The sequence below is a fragment of the Culex quinquefasciatus genome, chromosome 2 (assembly GCF_015732765.1).
Source record: "Culex quinquefasciatus strain JHB chromosome 2, VPISU_Cqui_1.0_pri_paternal, whole genome shotgun sequence".
NCBI lineage: Eukaryota > Metazoa > Arthropoda > Insecta > Diptera > Culicidae > Culex > Culex quinquefasciatus.
The window spans coordinates 2267641-2291604 of NC_051862.1; the positions used below are offsets into that span (position 1 = coordinate 2267641).

General features: G+C 41.1%; 3 protein-coding genes across 7 annotated transcripts in view; 2 read left to right on the forward strand and 1 right to left on the reverse strand.

Annotated features, from left to right (window-relative positions):
- Nucleotides 1-23964, reverse strand: part of LOC6034535 (trichohyalin) — a 41545-nt gene that overhangs the window by 8351 nt on the left and 9230 nt on the right. For 3 of the 5 annotated variants that reach the window (XM_038251631.1, XM_038251630.1, XM_038251632.1), the window contains exons 1-2: nucleotides 6279-8621; nucleotides 3680-3831 (exon numbers count right to left, since the gene is read on the reverse strand). In XM_038251631.1, the coding sequence (XP_038107559.1) occupies nucleotides 3680-3831; nucleotides 6279-8461 (2335 nt within the window). In that variant the 5' untranslated portion in view covers nucleotides 8462-8621. Of the gene's footprint in view, nucleotides 1-3679; nucleotides 3832-6278; nucleotides 8622-23964 lie in introns of those variants that run through there. The other 2 variants (XM_038251634.1, XM_038251633.1) reach the window with 1 other exon arrangement.
- On the forward strand, nucleotides 870-2807 carry LOC6034534 (cytochrome P450 6a2). The gene is made up of 2 exons (XM_001844782.2): nucleotides 870-2269; nucleotides 2325-2807. The coding sequence occupies exons 1-2, from the start codon at nucleotides 1216-1218 to the stop codon at nucleotides 2738-2740; spliced, it is 1470 nt and encodes a 489-aa protein (XP_001844834.2). The 5' UTR covers nucleotides 870-1215; the 3' UTR covers nucleotides 2741-2807.
- LOC6034532 (zinc finger protein 260) lies at nucleotides 17566-19706 on the forward strand. The gene is made up of 2 exons (XM_001844780.2): nucleotides 17566-17924; nucleotides 17995-19706. Exons 1-2 carry the CDS (start codon nucleotides 17787-17789, stop codon nucleotides 19504-19506), a joined length of 1650 nt encoding a protein of 549 aa, XP_001844832.2. The 5' UTR covers nucleotides 17566-17786; the 3' UTR covers nucleotides 19507-19706.

Consider the following 23964-nt stretch of genomic DNA (forward strand, 5'->3'; position numbering starts at 1 on the left):
AAGAATCGATCTCAGTTTTTAAAAAATCACAAAAAGTAAACTACCCCTACAAGATTCTTCCTTGGATCCCGCGATCCCCATTGTTCTTCTCTAAGCAGAACGTCAATCAAGCGCGCGCAAAGCGGTCAATGTTCGAGGCCTACTGTGATGCGTGCGACGAAGATCCACGGCGGCAAGCGTCAATCATATCGTTTCAAACAGGGCCTCCCTTGATCCGGTCACGGGAAAGTGCACGTAAAAGAGACTTTTGTTTAAACTGCTGCTTGATTAACTACCTGCTGCAGTTCTGTGTTCTTGTGGAATTCGGTTGAAAGCGAAAGTGTACCGGTGCCAAGTCATCGCCACACAGTCGTCATCGTAGACAGCGTGATGTCTCTTTCTTTTTCCACTATTTTTGGGGTAAACATTGTCAACAACTTGGTTGAGTACAGTTTAAGTTGGTCGTAAAACACAAGTTTTTTTTCTTGTCAGTTTAGTGGGTCGTGATTTATATAAGGGTTTGACGCAAAGTTGCTCAACATTTGTGGAGGTTTAACCAACATATTCAGAAAATTTTATCAAACAGATGGTTTCAATGAAAATGATATTGTTTTTGTTTAGACAAGCAAGGAAACTCTAATTTACACCTAAAACTAAACAAAAAGGAAAAAAAGTCAAACCTTGTGCGTCATCACGCGTCGTGTTTGAACGACACATCGGAAAGCTCATAAAACGTGCTTGTATAATACCTTTTATGAGCTTGATGAACCATGTAACAGTCAAATAATCTTAGATCTGGCTTACGACACACAGTCACAGATGAATATCTGTTTCATCGGAAGTAAATATGTAAATGTAAATGACTTTTTTAGAGTGTTAATGTAATTTTCATCAAATTCAGCATCAGAATGACAAAACATGTTGCTCTACTTTCATCCATGACCTTTCGCTGTGAATTTTTAATCAAGCCTAACGGTAAAATAGTTCCTCAGCACCGGCGCTTTTATCCTACGATGATTTTCAAAAAATCAAGGCCGACTAGATTTGGTGAAATGAGCTAATGTTTAATTCATGCAAGATCGTTAAAAGATCTGTCCACCGCCTACTGTCTAGCCATCGAAAGTAAAAGTAGGAGAAGGCCCCAACCTTTCTTCACCGCGGTAGGCTCAACTCCAAATTCAGTCTAGTCTGGACTGTGGCCGGAGTTGGTCGGTTAGCTAAAAAGTGATCCTCGCGATGGCCGTGGCACTGATCGTACTGCTCGTGTGTGTTCTGCTGCTGTGCATTGGATACGTAAAGTATCAGTACTCGTACTGGTCCCGACGGAATGTTCCGTTCATTAAGCCGCGGTTTCCGTACGGGAACTTTGCCGACGCGAACAGGAAATCGATCGCGGACGTCGCGATCGAGCAGTACAACCAGATGAAGAACAAGGGAAGGTTCTTTGGGTTGTACTTTTTTCTTCAACCGCTGGTGATGATCACCGATCTGGATTTGATCAAAACGATCTTCATTACGGATTTCACCTACTTTCCGGATCGTGGCGTGTACCACAACTTTAAGGATGATCCGCTGAGTGCCCATCTGTTCAGTTTGGAGGGAAACAAGTGGCGATCGCTGCGCGCGAGGTTAACTCCCACGTTCACGTTGGGCAAGATGAAGATGATGTTCCCGACGCTGAAGGCGGTTGGAGACAATCTGTCGGAATACCTTTCAAAAGCGGTTGGCAGTGGGACGGAGTTGGAGCTGAAGGATTACATGGTGCGGTTCACGATGGACGTGGTGGGAAATTGTGCGTTTGGGATAGAGTGCAACAGCTTTTTGGAGCCAAACAGCGAGTTCAGGATGTGTGGCAAGGAGTTTTTCGACAGTCCGAGGCATTCGACGATGATGCGATTGTTTTTGAGATTGTTCCCAGAGTTGGGTCAGAAGTTGAGGATCAAGTGGCTGAATGATCATGCGGCTGGGTTCTTTTACAAGTTGGTGAGGGATACGATCGACTACAGACAGAAGAACTCGGTGGAGAGGAATGATTTTATGAGCTTGTTGATCGCGATGAAGAACAAGGGGGAGCTTTCGATGGATGAGACCGCTGCGCAGTCGTTCATCTTCTTCCTTGCTGGATTTGAGACGTCCTCATCTAATCAGACATACTGTTTGTACGAGTTGGCCAAGAATCCGGAGTACCAAGACAAGGCTCGAGAATGCGTACTGAAAGCGTTACAGAAGCATGGTGGACTGACCTACGAAGCAGTCTCCAATATGCAGTACCTGGATCAGTGCATCAACGGTTGGTATTGATCAGCTGATCACTTTTCGATTACTCATGAACTATTGAATTTCAGAAACTTTCCGACTGTACCCGTCGGTCCCCGTTCTGGAGCGGAAGGCATTCCGGGACTACAAAATTCCCGGCACAGACGTGATCATCCCCAAGGGCATGAAGGTCCACGTGCCGTCTTTTGCGATCCATCGTGACGAGCAGCACTACCCTGACCCACTGCGATTCAACCCGGACCGGTTCCACCCGGAAGAGGTGGCCAAACGGCATTTGTGTACCTTCCTGTCGTTTGGTGAAGGTCCCCGCATCTGCATTGGAAAGCGCTTTGGAATGCTGCAGTCCAGGGTCGGTCTGGCGAACGTGCTGAGTAAGTTCCGGATCTTCCCCTGCTCGAAGACGGCTATTCCGTTGGAGTACTCGACAAGGTCGTCCGTGTTACAGCCTAAGGGTGGTTTGTGGCTGAGGCTTGAACCTTTGTAGATCTTAAGTGTTGAATGTGTTTTGAGGAGATTAATATTTTACACAATAAAGTTTGTTTGTTTATAAAGTGGTTCGTTCTGACAATTCTGCGCAATTACCGGGATAATCATTATTCAAAGTCACCCTGCTGCAATGGAAGACAACAAAACCTCAAAGTGTTATTGTTGATAAAAATAATCTTCCTCTTAATTTCAACCTTTCGAGTCCAAGTGACTCTCTGTCTCTCGTTGTAAAAGCGGAAAACACACATGGTGGGGGTGGATGTTCTTTTGTGTGCTTTGTAAATACTGCACAATCTCATTTCAGCGCAGAGGCGAACTAGTTAGACAGACGGTTTTTCCCAAAATAGCACGCCACGAAGTCGTAAAAGATGATCGAAGACGCTCTTTTGTCGTGGGAAGACAGTAGGCGACGCGCCGACGGGAAGGAAGCCAATCAATCGGTGAATTGATCGCAGTAGGTTAAAGGTTTCGAGCAGGACTTCCGTAGCAACGTTGTGCTTTTTTCCGTCTACTTTGAAGCGACGGAATAAACAACGTTTGCCGGCGAGTGTGTCCGGATGCGACGTAAAATTTGCAATATTTTCCTCCTCGCGAAAAATTTGTTTACGCCAGACGACCCAATACATTTTGCGTCATTTTGGCCACAGCCGCCGTAAACCGGCCGCGCGTTCTGTTTATCGTACGTGATATTTTCTTTCTTCGCGCCGTTTTCTAGAACACGCCTCGTGCGCGGCAAAATTATTGTCGACCACGCGTGTATGAAAGTGCAAATTTCCTGAAATTTGACAGCGCCGTTACACAGGTATACATTTTTCAGCGAAACACCCACATTTATAACCACCCGTGGGATTAAAATTGCCGCTTATATTAGCGATGAGTTCATCGAAACGACTTTTTGCGAGCGCTTGGTAGCTAAGGGGTAAATCGGTAAACTCACGTTCAATGTTGCATTCCTTCAACGACGCGTCCCGTTCCACCTCGTCCAGCCGTCGCCGCAGTTCGAACACCTTGGTTTCAGCCTCACTGGCTCTCTTTTCGGCATCTTCGAGCTTTGCACTGTAGCGTGATTCCTGATTGACGAGCTCCTTCCTGAAAAAAAAAAAACAAACAAAATAAAAAGTATCACAGATTAGTTGACACGGTCATCCTAGTAGGCCATTACCCCCAAAAATGGTCGCGCGCCCCACGAGACTACTACGATATGCTACATGTTCGAAAACCTTGCCAAATACGACAGACTCGGCGGCACCCCAGAAATAGATCAAAGCACGGCACGGCCTACTGCTGCCGATGTCCGTTTTCCGATGAATTTCCCAAACGCATGCGATGATGATTTTCACGTGAACTTTGCCAAAATTCCTACGAACCTCACGACACAGTGAGTGAGCGATTTTCGTTCAATAAATTTGCATGCATTGCGTCAGTTGGTGTAGAGACAGAGAAAAAAAGGACACACGACTTGAGGCTTCGAAATTGGATTATTTTAAAATTAATCGACATTTGCAGTACTTGCACTGGCAACGGGTAGACACGGTGTCGCGTTGAAGACGGCAGACTGGTCTCGTATGATTGTGGATTGAAAATTTAATGAAGATTGACTGTATTAAATCTAATTTTAATATTCATGAATGCGAACCTCTTTTCTATTTTCTTGAACTAGTTTTCATAAACGACAGGTAGCAAACCAGAATTTGCCAGGAATTAAAATAATTGGATTGAATGTAACATTGAGTAAATCTACCTAGAACTTGTGAGTAACCAAAAACCCAGATTTTTCTAGTTATCTAGGATACAAAACATACAATATTTTTTTTTTTTTTCAAATATTACAATACATTTTTTCCAAAAAAATATAACTCGGAGGCAAATTTTTGCTTAATACTTTCTATGGCTCAAAAGTTTGTCCCCTAGAACATATCTAACAATAAATCAAAAATAAAAAGTGGAGATTTTGGGAAATTGTTATTTAATAAAAAGTTAATTTTAAAAACAAGCATTTTTTCGTGTACCGATCTGAATAGTCCTCATCAATACCTACAACTTTGCCAAAGACACCAAATCGATCAGAAAATTCCTCCAAAAGAAACAGATTTTCGAATATTTTCGTAGCAATTTCGTATGGAAATCTGCCAAAATTGTAGCCTTGTATTGGTGAACAAATGACACAAAATGGCTTCTTAGGTCATTAGGGAAGGCTCTCAAAAATATTGAGCATATTCAACAAAAATATAAATAAAATCTATTTCCGATTTTGGAAAAGAAATTCTTAAGTTTGGACTGTAGTTCCACCTTATTATCAACATATGTTTCGAAAGGTAAATGTGGAAAGGGAAGAGTGTTGACAAAAGTAACTGCCTTTTTAAAAACAATTTGAAAAATTTAATTCAACCCTCCAAGCCCACCTTTTTTCATTTTCCTCGTGTTAGGAGGTCATTTTGAAAAAAATTGTTCTCATGTTTTTCGTTTTCTTGTTTCATTTTTAAAGTATAATAATTTGCATTTATCATGTTCAGTTAATTTTATTTCTGATAGAATTTGGCTTACTCTATCACATCCTACAATTGCCTTATGCATTTTCAGTTGTTTAAGTCACTTTATTATTTTTCACCGTTTATCATTTAAATTGACAAACAATATATTGTAATAATGTATTTTTAAAAACATTGGCAAAGTCAGATACAACAAGTAAAGCTTACAACCCTTGAATTTTCTTAAATTTAAAGAGATTTTCTCTGCTTATTAATTATCAAAAATTTTGGAAAATAGATTTTGGCAAATTTTTAGTTCAAGGCCCGCCTCAATGCTACAAAAAATGAAAAAAATAGAAAAAAATGATTTTACCCTTTCTGTTGCACAAAAGAGCATTTAAAAAATATTTGCCTAAACAAATCTACTTTTTTATGTATTACATAGTGTAATCAACTTAACTAAACTTAAATTGCGATTAAAATCTTCAAACAGTGCTACTAATTTTGCTCGCCTTACTGAAACTGGTCAAATAGAAGATTTGACCTGAAAAATATTCAGTTGTTGAATGCAGTTCACCATACTAGTTTAAAAACCGTACTGCACCGGCCATTGGACATTTTGGATCAAATCCAAAGCGGAGTAAAATGGTTTTCTTTGAATTGTCCGGACTGTCAACACACTTTCGCCGCAATTAATCATCCAGTGAAGGACATGTTTAAAAAACATACCGGCCTACTATGCCAACCAGGAGACCTCTTCGAACATCTTCCACCAAACACCTTGCATCTCCATGACAAAAATACGGCGCCGCATGGCCTTCTGTGACAATGAACTGTTTCCGTTTCATGCGGCCACCGCGTGCGTTCCGACCGACAGCAAGGTATTACGTTGTCACATCCGGACTTAACTGTCACCGAGTCGAGTGTTTGTGTGATTGACGAGCCGTGATGGATGAGCCTTTCTCTCTTCTGAACCTGCTCTAACAAAAAACGCTTCTTTGTGTTGTTAGTAGCTTTTGAATTTAGTCGGCAAGAAGGTTAGTGAGAACGAAAACAAGGGATATTTACATTTCACTGTTGAGTTTATCAACTGTGTTGAAGGGCTTGGTTGCCTTGTCGGCGTTGCTGGGTTGGACCACATCCGGCAAACTGATGGTGTCTTCAGCGATCAAAGTAGGCTCATTGCCGAGGATGGGCAGCGACTGGGATCGACGTTTCGATTCTTCCTTTTCGGCTTCCTTGTGGTGACCGTTTTGGAGCTTTGTTGCACTGGAACCATCACTTGAGTTGTATTTGAACTCGATTAGATTGGGGGGCTTGGTAGCAATGATCTCCGCTGGGGGAGGGGGAACACTGGGAGAAATGCCACTGTTATCACTGTTAAATGCATTGGGTGGATCGTTACAGACACTGAGCACTATGTTGACACTGTTTTTGTGATTATTGTTATTCACAAGCGAACCGGGTGAAGATTCCGTTTGCATTCGGTCAGCATTTTTTTGCACAAGATGTTCCTCATAACTTGGTGCTTCTAAATTTAACGCGTTTGGGAGGGATTCGGTACTGCTGTTGGCACTGCTGCTAGCACTACTGCTGTTGCATAAGTCGAATTCCTGTAAGGGATTGCCTTCGAGGATGAGTTGCTCACTGAACACTACTCTCTTTTTTGGACTAGCTCGCGGCTCACTTTGATTAGGCGAAACAATGATGGCCTTGAGGGGTGAGGCTTCTTTGGTGGTTGCTTGGATGGCGGTTTGCAGCGGTTCTGTCTGATCCAAAGAGGCGGTTGCAGCTGCGGGTGTACCGGGAGATAGCGATTCCTTGGCTTCGTAGAAGACATCTCGATCGTCGCTAATATCGTCCCGAGCAGCATCCTCGATTTTAGCCGGCACCGTCAGGTGCGGCTGCTGTTGCGGGGGTTGCTGGATTACCAGAGTAGGCGGCGATTGACGATTTGGAGTAATTGATCGTCGGCAGTTATTGTTCAATGGTTCACTGGGTTTGCTTGGCTGTTGGCCCATTTCCTCGTTACTCGATGTTACGTGTTTGCTAGTTACGGTTTCACTACTGGCCGTCGGTTCGCGTGGACCATCTTTAATCTCGTGAGATTCAGTGTCGGTCGATGAATGAAGTTCCGCGGTGGGACACGGTTCTGCCACTAAACTGCTGTTTAATAATTCATTGCCGCCAACAACGTCGAGCGTCGTGTCTGTCTGGGTTAACGGAATCGGTGACGTCACAGTCTGCAGCGACGGCGTTGGATTCTCACTCACACCGGCGTCACCAGGAGTTTCACGATCTTCGGCCAACGAGGGCTTGTTGTTGACCGTTTCCGAGCGTGGCACGATGCTATTTTTATCCTCGTGATCTTCGGCGTTTTTCCCATTGACGTCACCGGCCGTGAGAACACACGGAGCAGCAGTATTCTGGTTAACGATCTTCACCTTCGGCTCTTCTGGCTTGGAGTTATGCTCACCGTGATTAACTTTGCTATCATCACTTTCGTGTACTTTGACCACATTCTCAGCAGACTGTGTCACAACGTTCGTGGTCACCACGGTAACGGGTTGCTTTGTGTCGCCTTCTAGATTGATCTTTTCGGCGGTGACATTGCACGCTTGCTTCAGTTCGAGCAGGTGGTTATCCTTAGTAGACTGTTTCTGGCCTTGATGTTGCTGCTGCTGTTGCTGTTGCTGCTGGACGTTCTTTCCGCCCTGGTAGCGTCTTTTGTTTTTCCCTTTTGCCATTGTACTTTCGAGCAGGTTCGCGCTTTGATTGATACTAGTTGATTGCTCCCCCCGTTGTCTTCGTGACACTCGAGGATCCTCGCACTCATTGATCGCTTCTTCGTCGTTGTCGTCGTCGTCGGTCTCTCCTTCGTCCGCGAACTCGATCACGCTACCGTCGTCGTCCTCTACACCAAACGAACGACCGTTCTCGCGGATTATATCATTCGGACTGGTGAGGATGCTGGCCGCAGTTGGCGGTGAATGCTGCTTATTTTTAACACTTTCGCCCTCTCCGCCATTTCCGCTGCACGACGGCGACGACGACGCCGTCGTGGGACTCACCGTGCTGGTATCTTGATCGAGCTGCATAGCAGGCGGTGACGGGTGCGGCGTCTCCTCCGAATTCGGTACGCACGCGCCCAACGCAGCAGACTTCACTGCATCGGGTTGCTGCGATTGTTGCGTTCGATCTTGTTTTTGTTTTGATTTTTGCGACTTTGAACGTTTGAAAAAGTTGAACATTTTTCGAATGCTTGATTGTTTGCTTTCCGCCTTGGGTTTCGATCGCTTCTTGGCAGTGGGTTAACAACAATTATATTGATACACTCTTTCTTCACGCACCGAAACTCATCTTCCTTGGCCGCTGACCAACTGTGTAGATGCGATGACTTCTACCGGCACACTGTGTACGCATCGAAAGAATTGTCACCGCTGAAGACCCGACTCAGTTAGCTTCCTCTCATTCAGCGCAGCGCATTTCATCATCCAAAATGTTCACAAACATTCATAAATCCGTCACGTTCAGTCCCGTGTTGCAATATGGAATTATGCAACTTTTCAAAAACCTCTTAATTTTTTTTCGAAGAAAACATTCAACAATAGACATTTCCGCTAGCTTAAGGAGTTTTGCAGTGTCACGTTTCCTCGTTTGACGAGCAGCAATCAGCGCTAATAGGTTTAACTACCAACGATCGACCGTGCGCCTCCACGCACTCGCTCGACGAGTCAGACGAAGCAAACGCAAGTAAACACAAGTGGGATTTTAAAAATAACAGTCGAATTGGACAATATACTGTTACCTAACGCCGTAGAGGAACCGTGTGATGAACGAAACGATGAGAGAAAATGAAGTGTGTGCGAACTGAAAACATAAACTATCAATTTTAGTAAACGATGATAACCCGGCAAGAATATTAATTTTCTCAAATTTGCTGAGCGGAACGAAATCTGCACCATATGGACGCCGAGTGTACATTCAAGAACCCCTTCATAATGGACAGATAAAGTCGTTAAACGAGATTCTACTCCACGGCTGAAGCTGAGCATCCCAATAAATCACTAGCTCAAGCGTTCAGCGAAGAAGTGCAAAACTCCCATCCATTTCAACGCGGACGATGGAATTTCTAAATTTATCGACCTTGCGCTAGTTTTACACAACTCTCGCTGCGCTCTCGTGCGGGAAATCCTGCAGCAAGGTCAACCCAGTAGTCTCGATTCTGGCCGATTAGAACGACGCAACCGGCGGCAGCGTCGGTGACATGTGTGCAGCGCAAATCTAGCAACCTTGGCCCTGTCAATGAAAACGCCAAGGAACGTGGCGGCGGCCACACACTCACTTTCGGCTCTAATTACGGCGGAAATTAGCGTACGAATAAATTTTGTTTGCGGCCATCTTTTCACCTCATCATCCGTCAATGAACCCGTCCAAGTTCTCCCCACACGAACCTGACCCGCCAGCGCAAATCATCGTTAGGCGTGTCAAACTGCCAATTAAAGCCTGACCACGAGGACCGTGCGCCTCCATGAACTCCACGAACAGCTTAGTCGGTGCCTACTAGGAATGACACTTTGTTGTTGGTGTTCATGCGAGCGCGTGCAGAAATGATCGACGCCCGTCTAGAACCGTCTAGTGGGCCATGAACTTGTGGTGCGGCGGTAATTTCCTCTGTTTTCACCAATTTTATGATGTCGATGTGCCATTTGCGTCTTTACCACGGGATCACGAGGGGTTGCGGCGAATGGTTTTCGCGCATTGTTTGGATGTTTTTAAAATTTTTCGCTGTCGAGTTGAAGACCAGATGGGCAGTTTTGTTTACCGAATTGCGTTAAATAAACAACAATTCGAGCAGTTCGATAATGAGCATTTATTTCCCAAAATACTCGATAAACTAAGTTTAGTATTTTGATTGGCATTGCGGCGTCAGGTTGAGTTCATTGTTTAGAGTTAGAGAAATTTTGTTTTGGCATATAACGCTTATAATTGTGCTATAAATTTGAGCAGACTTAGTTGTGTTTTGAACAAGATAAATGTGAGGCATCTGCGAGATTTGTGTTGACTCCTATTTTTTATTGTCTTTAAAAAGTGTTTTTTTTGCTTTCAAAAAGGTAGAAAGGCATATTTCAATTTTTGTACCGTGATTTTTTTTTCCAATAAATGAGGGCAAAAAAAACACCTAATTCTTCATTGATATTTTGAAAATTCTAGATAGTACCACAGATGAACACTGTGACACTGTGATAGTTTCAAAATTTCGAAAATCGTGTTTATTTGTTAATTTAAGAGGAACTAATCACAAACGATAAATATAAATCTTTTTGGGTTGTTTTTCATTTTTCAAGAGAATCCAAAAGATTTTGAATTTTACAGAAATTACGTTATCCACAGTCTTGCAGAATATTATATTATATTTAAAAAAAGGTTTATGGTCTAAATATAAATAAAAAAGTGTGGAACTAAACTCATCCCCTTATTATCTAATTCTGAACCAAAATCGACTTTAAAAAATGGTATTGCTTAAAACCACGGCAATGGATATTTGAAATCAAAGTGAAATTTTGTAGCTATTCAGTACAAGCCATACATTTAAAATATATTTAATTTTATTTTGTTTGATCCTTGAACGAAGGCCGGATTAAAAAGCAAGTTGACATTAAAAAAAAAAGAAAATCAACGAAACAGTTGAAAAAAAGTGCTAATTAGATTTCTAATTTTATGGTAAAACAAATCATGCAAAATGTCTGCACTCGATATATAGTCAAGGCACGAAATCAAAAAAGGTGCTCATTTTTCGTGTCTAGAAGCAAATCGTGTAACAGGCCATTTTTTATGGATCTAGACTAAATCGACCCTCCTGAATCCGAATCTGCCTGTTGATTTTCCCGATTCTCAAAGGGAACCGAGATATTCAAGATGGCGTCCAATATGGCGGCTGAATGGAAAAATCACAATAAAAGAATTTTTAAGTTCAATCAACTACTCAAATTTAACTAAATTGGGGTCGCTGAACTCGAATATGATCCCTAGAATACTCCAAAGTACTCAGGGAATGTGCAATCCAAGATGGCGGCCAATATGGCGAAGTTAGATTATTGGAAATGTTTATACAGAAATGTAACAGGCTATCAACATGTCAAATTTAACTAATTTGGGGTCGCTGAACTCGAATATGACCCCTAGAATACTCCAAAGTACTCAGGGAATATGCAATCCAAGATGGCGGCCAATATGGCGAAGTTAGAATATTGGAAATGATTATACAGAAGTGTAACAGGCTATCGACAGGTCAAATTTAACTAAATTGGGGTCGCTGAACTCGAATATGATCCCTAGAATACTCCGAAGTACTCAGAGAATGTGCAATCCAAGATGGCGGCCAATATGGCGAAGTTAGATTATTGGAAATGTTTATACAGAAATGTAACAGGCTATCAACATGTCAAATTTAACTAATTTGGGGTCGCTGAACTCGAATATGACCCCTAGAATACTCCAAAGTACTCAGGGAATATGCAATCCAAGATGGCGGCCAATATGGCGAAGTTAGAATATTGGAAATGATTATACAGAAGTGTAACAGGCTATCGACAGGTCAAATTTAACTAATTTGGGGTCGCTGAACTCCAATATGACCCCTAGAATACTCCGAAGTACTCAGGGAATGTGCAATCCAAGATGGCGGCCAATATGGCGAAGTTAGAATATTGGAAATGATTATACAGAAATGTAACAGGCTATCAACAGGTCAAATTTAACTAATTTGGGGTCGCTGAACTCAATATGACCCTAGAATACTCCGAAGTACTCAGGAATGTGCAATCCAAGATGGCGGCCAATATGGCGAAGTTAGAATATTGGAAATGTTTATACAGAAATGTAACAGGCTATCAACAGGTCAAATTTAACTAATTTGGGGTCGCTGAACTCAATATGACCCCTAGAATACTCGAAGTACTCAGGGAATGTGCAATCAAGATGGCGGCCAATATGGCGAAGTTAGAATATTGGAAATGTTTATACAGAAATGTAACAGGCTATCAACAGGTCAAATTTAACTAATTTGGGGTCGCTGAACTCAATATGACCCCTAGAATACTCCGAAGTACTCAGGGAATGTGCAATCCAAGATGGCGGCCAATATGGCGAAGTTAGAATATTGGAAATGTTTATACAGAAATGTAACAGGCTATCAACAGGTCAAATTTAACTAATTTGGGGTCGCTGAACTCCAATATGACCCCTAGAATACTCTGAAGTACTCAGGGAATGTGCAATCCAAGATGGCGGCCAATATGGCGAAGTTAGAATATTGGAAATGTTTATACAGAAATGTAACAGGCTATCAACAGGTCAAATTTAACTAATTTGGGGTCGCTGAACTCCAATATGACCCCTAGAATACTCCGAAGTACTCAGGGAATGTGCAATCCAAGATGGCGGCCAAAATGGCGAAGTTAGAGTATTAGAATGTTTATACAGAAATGTAACAGGCAATCAACAGGTCAAATTTAACTAATTTGGGGTCGCTGAACTCAAATATGATCCCAAAAATACTCCAAAGTACTCAGGAAATGTGCAATCCAAAATGAAGGCCAATATGGCGAAGCTAGAATATTGGAAATATTAATACAGAAATGTAACAGGCTATCAACAGGTCAAATTTAACTAATTTGGGGTCGCTGAACTCCAATATGACCCCTAGAATACTCCGAAGTACTCAGGGAATGTGCAACCCAAGATGGCGGCCAATATGGCGATGTTAGAATATTGGAAATGTTTATACAGAAATGTAACAGGCAATCAACAGGTCAAATTTAACTAATTTGGGGTCGCTGAACTCAAATATGATCCCAAAAATACTCCAAAGTACTCAGGAAATGTGCAATCCAAAATGAAGGCCAATATGGCGAAGCTAGAATATTGGAAATATTAATACAGAAATGTAACAGGCTATCAACAGGTCAAATTTAACTAATTTGGGGTCGCTGAACTCCAATATGACCCCTAAAATACTCCAAAGTACTCAGGGAATGTGCAATCCAAGATGGCGGCCAATATGGCGAAGTTAGAATATTGGAAATGTTTATACAGAAATGTAACAGGCAATCAACAGGTCAAATTTAACTAATTTGGGGTCGCTGAACTCAAATATGATCCCAAAAATACTCCAAAGTACTCAGGGAAGTATCCTAGGGGTCATATTCGAATTCAGCGACTCCAAATTAATTAAATTTGACCTGTTGATAGCCTGTTACGTTTCTGTACAAACATTTCCAATATTCTAACTTCGCCATTTTGGCCGCCATCTTGGATTGCACATTCTCTGAGTACTTTGGAGTATTTTTGGGATCATATTTGAGTTCAGCGACCCCAAATTAGTTAAATTTGACCTGTTGATGGCCTGTTCATTTCTGTATAAACATTTCCAATATTCTAACTTCGCCATTTTGGCCGCCATCTTGGATTGCACATTCTCTGAGTACTTTGGAGTATTTTTGGGATCATATTTGAGTTCAGCGTCCCTAAATTAGTTAAATTTGACCTGTTGATTGCCTGTTACACTTCTGTATAAACATTTCCAATATTCTAACTTCGCCATATTGGCCGCCATATTGGATTGCATATTCCCTGAGTACTTTGGAGTATTCTAGGGGTCATATTGGAGTTCAGCGACCCCAAATTAGTTAAATTTGACCTGTTGATAGCCTGTTACATTTCTGTATAAACATTTCCAATATTCTAACTTCGCCATATTGGCCGCCATCTTGATTGCACATTCCTGAGTACTTCGAGTATTCTAGGGGTCATATTGAGTTCAGCGACCCCAAATTAGTTAAATTTGACCTGTTGATAGCCTGTTACATTTCTGTATAAACATTTCAATATTCTAACTTCGCCATATTGGCCGCCATCTTGGATTGCACGAGTACTGGGGGTCATATTGAGTTCAGCGACCCCAAATTAGTTAAATTTGACCTGTTGATAGCCTGTTACATTTCTGTATAAACATTTTCAATATTCTAACTTCGCCATATTGGCCGCCATCTTGGATTGCACATTCCTGAGTACTTCTGGGGTCATATTGGAGTTCAGCGACCCCAAATTAGTTAAATTTCACCTGTTGATAGCCTGTTACATTTCTGTATAAACATTTCCAATATTCTAACTTCGCCATATTGGCCGCCGGATTGCACATTCCTGAGTACTTCGGATTCTAGGGGTCATATTGGAGTTCAGCGACCCCAAATTAGTTAAATTTGACCTGTTGATAGCCTGTTACATTTCTGTATAAACATTTTCAATATTCTAACTTCGCCATATTGGCCGCCATCTTGGATTGCACATTCTGAGTACTTCGGTATTCTAGGGTCATATTGAGTTCAGCGACCCCAAATTAGTTAAATTTGACCTGTTGATAGCCTGTTACATTTCTGTATAAACATTTCCAATATTCTAACTTCGCCATATTGGCCGCCATCTTGGATTGCACATTCCCTGAGTACTTTGGAGTATTCTAGGGATCATATTTGAGTTCAGCGACCCCAAATTAGTTAAATTTGACCTGTTGATAGCCTGTTACATTTCTGTATAAACATTTCCAATATTCTAACTTCGCCATATTGGCCGCCATCTTGGATTGCACATTCCCTGAGTACTTCGGAGTATTCTAGGGGTCATATTGGAGTTCAGCGACCCCAAATTAGTTAAATTTGACCTGTTGATAGCCTGTTACATTTCTGTATAAACATTTCCAATATTCTAACTTCGCCATATTGGCCGCCATCTTGGATTGCACATTCCCTGAGTACTTCGGAGTATTCTAGGGGTCATATTGGAGTTCAGCGACCCCAAATTAGTTAAATTTGACCTGTTGATAGCCTGTTACATTTCTGTATAAACATTTCCAATATTCTAACTTCGCCATATTGGCCGCCATCTTGCATTCCCTGAGTACTTCGGAGTATTCTAGGGTCATATTGGAGTTCAGCGACCCCAAATTAGTTAAATTTGACCTGTTGATAGCCTGTTACATTTCTGTATAAACATTTTCAATATTCTAACTTCGCCATATTGGCCGCCATCTTGGATTGCACATTCCCTGAGTACTTCGAGTATTCTAGAGTCATATTGGAGTTCAGCGACCCCAAATTAGTTAAATTTGACCTGTTGATAGCCTGTTACATTTCTGTATAAACATTTCCAATATTCTAACTTCGCCATATTGGCCGCCATCTTGGATTGCACATTCCCTGAGTACTTCGGAGTATTCTAGGGGTCATATTGGAGTTCAGCGACCCCAAATTAGTTAAATTTGACCTGTTGATAGCCTGTTACATTTCTGTATAAACATTTTCAATATTCTAACTTCGCCATATTGGCCGCCATCTTGGATTGCACATTCCCTGAGTACTTCGGAGTATTCTAGGGTCATATTGGAGTTCAGCGACCCCAAATTAGTTAAATTTGACCTGTTGATAGCCTGTTACATTTCTGTATAAACATTTCCAATATTCTAACTTCGCCATATTGGCCGCCATCTTGGATTGCACATTCCCTGAGTACTTCGGAGTATTCTAGGGGTCATATTGGAGTTCAGCGACCCCAAATTAGTTAAATTTGACCTGTTGATAGCCTGTTACATTTCTGTATAAACATTTTCAATATTCTAACTTCGCCATATTGGCCGCCATCTTGGATTGCACATTCCCTGAGTACTTCGGAGTATTCTAGGGGTCATATTGGAGTTCAGCGACCCCAAATTAGTTAAATTTGACCTGTTGATAGCCTGTTACATTTCTGTATAAACATTTCCAATATTCTAACTTCGCCATATTGGCCGCCATCTTGGATTGCACATTCCCTGAGTACTTTGGAGTATTCTAGGGATCATATTTGAGTTCAGCGACCCCAAATTAGTTAAATTTGACCTGTTGATAGCCTGTTACATTTCTGTATAAACATTTCCAATATTCTAACTTCGCCATATTGGCCGCCATCTTGGATTGCACATTCCCTGAGTACTTCGGAGTATTCTAGGGGTCATATTGGAGTTCAGCGACCCCAAATTAGTTAAATTTGACCTGTTGATAGCCTGTTACATTTCTGTATAAACATTTCCAATATTCTAACTTCGCCATATTGGCCGCCATCTTGGATTGCACATTCCCTGAGTACTTCGGAGTATTCTAGGGGTCATATTGGAGTTCAGCGACCCCAAATTAGTTAAATTTGACCTGTTGATAGCCTGTTACATTTCTGTATAAACATTTCCAATATTCTAACTTCGCCATATTGGCCGCCATCTTGGATTGCACATTCCCTGAGTACTTTGGAGTATTCTAGGGATCATATTCGAGTTCAGCGACCTTAATTTAGTTAAATTTGAGTAGTTGATTGAACTTAAAAATCCTTTTATTGTGATTTTTCCATTCAGCCGCCATATTGGACGCCATCTTGAATATCTCGGTTCCCTTTGAGAATCGGGAAAATCAACAGGCAGATTCGGATTCAGGAGGGTCGATTCAGTCTAGATCCATAAAAAACTGGCCTGTTACACGATTTGCTTCTTGCATCGCTATTTTCGGGTTTTGTGCCTTGACTAATATTGAAAGCATGAACCTGGTTTTATCCAAATAAAAACTGCTCAACATTGAAAATTAAATGATTTTTTTTTGCATCAGGCTTTACAGCAAAGGTTTTAGTTTCAATGGATACATTTAAAGGTATTGCCAAACCTCTATCAATTGCTTTTCCCCAATTCCTTGCAGTATGTGTAATTTATACTTAAGATGTTATTACGATGTACTACGGTCTCAGCCAGTTACCGAACAAGTACTGTAGTTAGAATTAAAGCATATTTAACACAAATTCAATATCTTATAAGAAGTTTTTGAAGGTAACTCGTTCTGACTATAGTTGGAAATTTTATCATTATGCCAAATAAAGCATTCTAAAAAAACGCGTTTTAGCCTTCGTCAAGACAATTTCTAATTGGAATGTTATTGAAGATTTTTCGCAACGGTAATCAAAACTAAACACTATTTTTGTGGAAGTAAGTAAGTTTTTGTAATGCCTAGAAATGTTTTTTTTCAAATAAATCGACAGTCATGTAAAAAGGTTAATTCGAACTAAAAGTAGTGATATCAACTTTTGCTTAATATGACATAATTATACGTAACATTTTCCAATTCTACACAAACATCCACCCTAAATTTCGCTCTCTACCAAGGGTAGCACTCCCTAATATCGATTAAATATTAACGCGTGCTCACAGCATCTCTCTCGCACTCCCCCTCGGTATGTTTTTTCCCATATCAACTTTGTTGGCCTGAGAGTGTTCAGCTGTAACTTTTTTTGCCTTTGCTTTGACAGTTTTTGGCGTCTCTTTTCGCCATCATCCATCGCCGGTCTAGTTCTGCCGTGTCGTTTCTCTGTTTATTTTTAGTCAGTTCGGTCACCCCAACTCAGGTTTGAGACTCTCTGGAGCAGAAAAACACACACACGGACACTTTTTCTCGGTGTGACCAAAAGTTGGGTTTAGGATAAGTTAGTCCGGGATTGGGTCTCAAAATGAGTGGAAGTGTTAAAGTTTGTCGAATATGCCTCATGGAATCGGAACCGGGCACGGATATGGTGTCGATTTTTACCGAAAGAGAAGCTTTGGACGAGGTGGTGGCCAACATGATTATCGATTGCTTCAGCGTGCTGGTAAGTTGCTCATTAGCATACCCTTTTTGGCGAGGGTGCTTGATGTAATGAGTTTGCTGTTTGCTTTTAGGTGTCGGAACAGGACGGATATTCTCCGTGGATGTGTGGACCGTGTTTGACGCGGCTGGAAGGTTGTTACCTGCTAAGGAGGCAGTATGACGAATCATGTAGAAAGGTAGATGAAAGAAATTTGGAAGAGTCTCAAAACGTGGAAGAATTACCTGAGAGTATAATTGAAGAAGAGAGTATAATTGATGAAGAAAGTATAATAGAAGAGGAAATCATAGCCGAAGAAGTCGTCCAGGAGTATAAAACACCAGAAACGCCTTCAGAGTCAGCAGACGAAACTGACAGCGAGCAATCTTCATCAGAATTTCAAAAAGACGTTCATTACAAAGTAATTGACGTTGACGGCGTGTGCTGTTGTGAGTGCAATGAAATGTTCTCCGACGAAGCATCGTTGATACAGCACTCCGAGAATGATCACAGACCGGAGTCGACAGAGTTGAAAACTGGAATGCTTCAGTGCGATATTTGCTATGCAATGTTCTCCACCAACGGTAGATTGCAAAGACACACGAAGCGTCGTTATTCGCGAGTTTTGTACGAGTGTTTGGAGTGCCAGGCGATATTTCGATCCAATGCACGACTACAGACCCACTTGATCAAGCACGATCGCAAGAGTAGCCGAGCGGTGAAAGATTACCCTTGTTGCATTCGATGTTGCCCAGAAACCTTCCCGACTCAAGAGCATCTCGTTGAACACGCCCAAGAGTATCATGGACCACTTCGCAGTATCAACAAATCCACACGAGAGTCGGACGATCATGTCTGCCAAGTGTGTCTCAATTCCTTCTCAACGAAAAATGCGTTGATCAAGCATAGACTCGCCAAACAAGACACTCCTCCATCAGTAAAAGGTTTAGTCTGCTCAACCTGTGGAAAGGTCTTCAAAGCTCTGTCCTTGCTGCAAGCTCATGAAAACAAACACAAAGGCATTAATCCATTTCCCTGCAACGAGTGTAGTGAATCCTTCCACTCATACCCAATGCTCCAAAGACACAAACGAAGATTCCACGTGGACAAACATCGCCACCAGTGCCCAAACTGTCCAAAATCCTTCGCGCACAAAAGCCAACTCAAGATCCACCAAGTCTACCACCTGGACCTCAAACCATACAAATGCGAAACCTGCCCAGAAACCTTCCGCCTCAAAAACCAACTAAAAATCCACAACCGACGCCACACCGGAGAACGCCCATTCCGGTGCCAGTACTGCCAGATGGGCTTTTCGCACGGAACGGACCGGAAACGGCACGAAATGGCCGCCCACACGGGGGAGAAACCGCACAAATGTCGCATCTGCAAGAGTGCCTTTGTGCGGCATCAGCAGCTGGTGGCGCACATGGTCAGTGGCCACGGACGGACCCGGGAAGCCCCGTTCCGGTGCGAGTTCTGCAAGCAGGACTTCCGACAATCGGCGGAGCTGGAGCGGCACGAGAACCAGGACCATGGGATTCAGGATGTCGGGACGATTGTGGCGAACGGGGTTGAGATGCAGTACGCGGTGGCTTATGTGTGAAGTTTTTTGAAGCCACCACTTAAACTTAAAAAAATCAGCTGCTAATCAAATTCGCGAATCTTGCTTTATCTAGAAATCATATTTCGCATTATTCAGAGATACCATAAAGATATCTTGAAATTGTAATTCAATACTGGAGTGGAGAGAGTTTGAATGCTTGTTTGTAGTAAATAGCTTGAAATAGAATAGTAAAAACCAAATTAAGCGTTTTATTCAAACTGAAGAAAGAACGATTAAAAGATAAACGATTGTCACCACTTTTAGAGACTTATGACAGAGCATAAGAGAACATAATTGCTAAAGTCAGTGTAATAAAATTAGGATTATTTTATAAGTGCTATAATTTGGCCCTCAATTCTCAATAGATGATATAACTACACCCACAACTGGGCATCGGCATACGAGAGAATAAAGAGCACGATTCGGTAGTAAAATGGTACTGTGTGCGGACTGAGAGAATAAATCCCGAAATTACCGAGAGTACTTTACTCATGGGTTCATCTTCATAAAAAGCTCATCTATCAAATAAAAAAAAAGTACCGGCACCGTGACACGAACCCGAGACTTCCGGCATGTTGAACCGTGCTTTTGCCATATGGGCCACCATGGTTCGGTGACAAAGTGGCGGTCATTTGTCCATATAAGCCACTCAATAGGGTGAACTGTTCCAATGAACGAATGATCACGCGAGAGGACTATACTCTCGCAAAATAGCACTTTCCCCACGTTTCTTTTCGTGAGGACTATCCCCTCGTTCTTTAACTTTGGGTGTATTGTTATGACTTACATTTGAAAAAATAGGCTCAATCTAAAAAATGAAATTGTAGAGAATTTTCTCAAACTTTACAACCAAATTTCAGAAATGGTTCAAGAGGGTACTATTTAAAAAAAATATATATATTTTTTTTATGAAAACTTTAGCTTAAAATGGCTTAACCTCAAAAACGGAGCATTTTATGAAAAAAATACATCAGTGCTTCTTGATTCACGAATCAATTTTACATTCAAAAATGATTTTTTTTTCTGCTAAATTAAGCATCTTTCTATCTCTACTTTAAAAAAAAATCCTAAACTAAACGTCTGACATAAATAAGGCTGGTAACTGTACGAATTTTCCCTTGTTGTAACGATTTTTGACTTTCTTCGTGGAATTTTAAAGGCCGGATTTGGGTAGGTTTTTTTGTATAATACAGACTTTAATAATGACAATAACATCTTTATTTAAACTTAAATGCTTTTTGCATTAGCTTTTGCTATTTATACATTTCCAACTGTCTGTTTAATTTTAAAAGGATTATTTTGAATATTTATTCAAAAAAGAAAAAGAAATAAAAAATCTTCATGTGGAAACTTTTTTTGAGATCTTTTGATTGATGTATTGACCGACGGTATTTTTTACGTTTTATATAATTTTTTTTCAAGAAACACATTGACCATTGAAATCTACAAATTCTGAACACTTTTTTTTTCTTACGGATGTAAACAAACTTTGGATCTCTCCAGGAGTACATATTTGTAACAAAAGAATGACTGCACACACTGAAACCAATGATACGCAATCTTAGTGATGCTTTATGAATGTTCCGATAACTTTTTTTGTGAAAATATCAGTTAAATTCAGGTGTTCCACAATTGTGGGAGGCACAATAACGTTCCACAATTATGGAACAGGCAATTTGGAGGCAGTGTTTTACTGCTCTGGATACAAAAGTCTTGAAATGAAGTTTTTTGCTCACAAAGTACTACTTTTACTAGTGAAATAGCATGAGAATGTCCAAATGAAGGTCCTAAAATTAGTAGGGTCGACAAAAAAGCTGCATTTGGCATGGTATTGACAAATTATCACAAAAGTGTTCCGAATTTGTGGGTGTTCCGAATATGTGGGATGGCTGTAGTGCGTTTTATTGACAGACAGCTTCCAAATTTCTTTTGGAGACATCAATGTTGCATCATTGAATGGCTTTTTTGAACCTAAGGAATCGATGGAAAAATTTTCTAAAACAATTTTCGCATAAAAAAGTAAATCTCCGGAACAAGTAAATCAATTTTAGCTCGCCACATTTCAAAAGAAATGTGATTTGTTGAGCTATTATTGAAAAATACTAAAACGTTTTAAAAACATAGCTGAATTAGAAATCAAATGAAAGTTTTATTTGCCGATTTGAAGGTCTCGGGATCAATCACGTAACATTCGAACTAAAAGTATCCATCTTCTCCATCGAAATGAAAATCGAAATGAGTTCCCAATGCATTTTTCTGGAGACGCATTGTGCTTTATGTTCGATTGATTAACCAATTAGTTATTTCGTCCTTCACGACACTTTTCGAGATACCATGGAACGGCTCAGGACCCACGAAGAAGTTTGATGAGCCTTATCTAGCAAGTTCATCAGCCATTTCGTTGCCTTCAATGCCGAAACAAATCAATAAAATCAAAATATTGTGCTCCAACATGGTTAAACTGCTGTCCCAATTCGCCCCAGTTGAAGGTAACCATGTTTTGTTAATTAGTTAATAATCGTTCGGTGGTTGCAGATGCAGATGTTTTGCATGGCATTAACAAGTTTTTATATAAACATTAAATATTAAGATAAAATCAAAAGACAAAATATTTGTGATGATTTGTAGCCAAGCTAGAATTTAACTTACAAAATTATAATAAAATATCTGTCTATTTCGTTAACCATTAGTCACCATTAGTCTGGTCTAATTCCACAACATATCCAATTAACACTGGAACGCCCAACGCATGTCCAACTTACACGGACGCCCAAGCCTCCCAAAAAAGGTGGAACGGTAACTTCAACTCGCTGGTTCTCGGGCAAAACTCAACCAATCGGGACGATTCTTGTTTCAAGTGATTTGTAGGAATGTCTAGATGATCCTAAAATTTTGCAGAACTTGATTTGAACAAATCTGTAATTTCTGCGACCGAAAACATCGTTCCACCTTTTTTAAAATGACTGCCTCCGCGGAATTTTCGGCGATTTTTTTTTACACGCGAAAAAAAAAGTTGGAACGATGTTTTTAATCGCAAAAATGACAGATTTGATTAAATTAAGTTCTTTAAAGTTCTAGAATCATCTAGACATCCTAACAAATCACTGGAAAGAAGAATCATCTTGATTGGTTGAGTTATGCCCGAGAACCAGCGAGTTGAAGTTACCGTTCCAACTTTTTTGGAGCCTTGGGCGTTGGAATGTTAACGACAAACAGTCAGCCGAAAACGTCACCCAGCTTGACAGCATCAACTCCCACACCTAAAATAACGGATAGCAGCATTAGAAACGGTCCTAACTAATGTATGGAAACGCACAGTACACCGTAAAAATAGCATTGCCCACTTTAAATTGCAACTTGGAGCTAAGCCAAATAGGTAAATCCAACGTCACACACACATTCACACAGTCGGATGCAGTTGAGTTTTTCGCGAGATTTTTTTTCTTTTCGCTCTGCAGCCAGAATACACGACATTTTTTCACTCACTGCTGAGCGCACTGGCTAATGAGAGGGAGCGCAAAGCTAAGCCGGTTCACGTGTGGGTGCGGTTTTTCGTTTTCATCATAATCCACTCAGATTAACTCGAATTCTTTCACTTTCCCAATTTTCACTTCACGTTCGAAAAGCCTTGAACCAATTTCTAACCTAATCCTTTGCGAAACATAAACTTCCAACCGGGTGTCACCTTAAGTTTAAGGGCTCACTAAAAATTGTCGCAAGCGTGTGCGCGCGCGATCTAGTAGGCGAGTTGGGAGCAACTAAAGTCGTTGGCTTTATCCCGGGACGACCGCAGTAGGCGCGCGCGGAGTGCGTACAGCTAAGTACGCGGTTCAAACTCCGACTCCGGCTGAAACTGTCTGGAGTAGTCGGTTCGGTTTGCGGAAAATTCGCGCTGATCCTGTCCGTCCGCCCACCGACAATCGGCGACGACGACGACGAAGACGTCGACGCCGCGCCTAGAATACCCGCGTTTGAGCGGCTTAAGCCATGTGTAGAGTCGTGCGTCGTTTGCGAAAGAAGATTCACCCAGAAGGAGCAGGGGGAGGAGGACGACTAAGCTAGGTTTATTTACTGCAAACGCGATGCGATGTTTGGAAATGTGGTGATTTGTTTTTATTTTATTCGCCGCCTAACGGTCACATCAGACGGAAAGACAAAGAGGGAATTAAATTTGGAAGTTGTTTGGATGGGCATCTGGTTGCGATTCTGCCATTTTTGTGCCTTCCGTTTGCCAAAAAAAAGCTGAATTTTTAAAACACTTTTTGTCATTAATTTTCGATTATAATTTAAAAATGTGCTTATTACTCACTTCAAAATATTATTTTTTTTGTGAAATTCCTATAAATACAGTACCGCAACATTTTCTATGTTGTTGCGATTTTTTTTTGACGAAATCTCTTTTTTTTAAATTTTAAGATTGGTAAACAACCGGGCTGGTGAAAAATGCATTTTGAAACA